Source organism: Camelina sativa, chromosome 19 (assembly GCF_000633955.1).
Source record: "Camelina sativa cultivar DH55 chromosome 19, Cs, whole genome shotgun sequence".
Classification (NCBI taxonomy): Eukaryota; Viridiplantae; Streptophyta; class Magnoliopsida; order Brassicales; family Brassicaceae; genus Camelina; species Camelina sativa.
In genome coordinates this window covers 470,749-472,919 of record NC_025703.1, presented here as the reverse complement: position 1 = coordinate 472,919, position 2,171 = coordinate 470,749, and the positions used below count along the sequence as shown (strand labels likewise).

The 2,171-nt window shown below is 39.1% G+C and overlaps 1 protein-coding gene across 1 annotated transcript in view; it reads right to left on the bottom strand.

The window, feature by feature from the left end:
• The window catches only part of LOC104763791 (nucleolin 1-like), a 38,399-nt gene continuing 37,075 nt past the window's right edge, over positions 848 to 2,171 (bottom strand). The window contains exons 2-6 of the mRNA XM_010487173.1: positions 1,955 to 2,101; positions 1,689 to 1,863; positions 1,489 to 1,599; positions 1,259 to 1,398; positions 848 to 1,147 (exon numbers count right to left, since the gene is read on the bottom strand). Of these exons, the coding sequence (XP_010485475.1) occupies positions 1,074 to 1,147; positions 1,259 to 1,398; positions 1,489 to 1,599; positions 1,689 to 1,753 (390 nt within the window). The 5' untranslated portion in view covers positions 1,754 to 1,863; positions 1,955 to 2,101 and the 3' untranslated portion in view covers positions 848 to 1,073. The remainder of the gene's footprint in view (positions 1,148 to 1,258; positions 1,399 to 1,488; positions 1,600 to 1,688; positions 1,864 to 1,954; positions 2,102 to 2,171) is intronic.

The following is a 2,171-nucleotide window of genomic DNA, read 5'->3' as shown; positions in this document are numbered from 1 at the left end:
AAATTATGTGTTTGCCACAATGTGCACTTGAGAAGACAAATGAGTCCGTCCTAATACTTTTCTTTCCTTTGTTTCATGCTTTTCTTCTAATTCAACTATTCAAGGATCCCCAATAAAATGATTGAAACGATGGAAATTATTATTGTTTGTTGGGAATTGGGTTTGATGGAGGATCAGACAACTGCAGCTCATTTTCATTCCATGGAAGCAAATATGATCCTATCTTTAGAGATGATAGATCAGTGCACATGCGAGGAGGAGCCAATGGATATGAGATGAGTAACAAGTGCATATATAATGGTTTGGAACGAAAAATAAAAGAGAAAGGATAAAGAAGGAATTGCCATCGATGATGTGGATATGAGCCAATGCACACCAATGAGAAAGATGAAGATGATACTGAGAGTGTGATCAAGAAGCAAACGGTAAATCTGCTGCCGAGGACTTTTTCTTCAAGCTCTAGATTATGTCCAGATGATGATGTACAAAAGATGGAACCAGGCTAATCAGTGGGAGGGAGATAAATTAGTCAGATATGGTTATTCCAGATTCGAGATCAAAAGAAACTTTCTTTGCCCTCTGTGTTGGTATGGCCGAGTCGGAGTCACCATGGATCTCAGAAGTTGTGGCTGTGCCAAAGAGAATAAGATTGGTGAAATGATGAAATTCCTGCTATAAATATTTGATCTACTATCTTCTTTTGTCTCTTTTTGGCGCAGATGGGAAGAGACGAAAAATTAATTAGTTTAAGAGCTTATAAACAAAAAACACAACTGACGAAGAAGATATGATCTTAACGAAAATGCTACGTACCTAATCGATGGAACCGTATACTGCTTAGAAGAAATAAGGCAGATAATATGATTATTTATAGAGATCATCATACAATACAATACTAATTGAGGTAAATAACGAAGGCTGGTACCATGATTATTGCTGTTAACATCCACACAAAAACAAAAGAAAACCGAAAGTGATAATTATGGAGAAAGAAAGGAGGCTGATAAGTTTTATGTGTATCACGAGTTTAAAACACCAAACAGAGTCTCCTCCTAATCCCAAGAAAGAGAATTCTACTCCTTAGTCTTCTGCATCCGCTTTGCAATTGGGGCGGGGCGGCGGATGTTGACTTTGGGATGAGAACGACCTGAAAATAAAATAAACGACGAAATAAATGAATTACGTAATGAGAGGTTTTTACTTTGTTACCAAGAATTAGATTAAACAAAATAACAAAGTCATATATGTTAGTACGTACTGGATGTTGGGAAGTTTTTTTTGGCTAACAATGGCGGCAAGACACGAACAACTGTAATATTCCATCCTCCCACGTCACGTCCACTTAGTTCCCGGGCCTTTGTTACTGCGCCTTCTCCCCGAATAGAAACGTAAGCTTTCCTGTAAAAAGAAAAGAGGGCAAGTCTTTTCCATTAGTTTGTAAAAATAATGATAACTCTTTGACAGAAAATTATATAAGAAACCACAAACCAGGCCGGAATCGTAACACGGTTGACCTCTCCACATGAAGAGAAGTATTTAGTCAGCCCGATCTGGAGATCAATCTCAGGGAGTGAAGTGTCATATCCCTCGACTACCACACTAACAGACAGACGACGATCGAGTTAGTGATAATATGTAATCAACATGACAAACAACGATAACAACACCACAAAGGAAAATGGTATTACGTGCGTTCTGAACGCGCGTGTTTGATTGACTCAGCAGTATGAGGATCTCCCCCACACACCGTCATCAGTGCCTCCTTAGCGAATACACGCCATCCAGCTCCCACCACTTTTTTTTCCACTAAGTTGCAACGCCTTCTCTAGGGCACCTTCTCCGTAAATATTGATGTAGGTATGTCTGTTACGAAACACACCGATGGAAAACAATTAGTTCGGTGGAATTATCGAAGCAAGAATTTATTAATTAGCCAGAACAGAAACAAACAAACCTGTGGAGGGTACCCTTTTCATAGTTTCTGCGGACATTAACATATGTGACCTTTCCGCATGAAGAGAAGTGTTTTGTCAACGCGAGCTCGACCTCATACGCATAAAGCGAAGTGTCAAATCCCTCGACGCAAATCCTGCTAATCCCACTGAAATAACAATTCGACAAACAAAATATATACTTTGTACATCTCCGCACCCAAAAAAAAACGTAAAAAA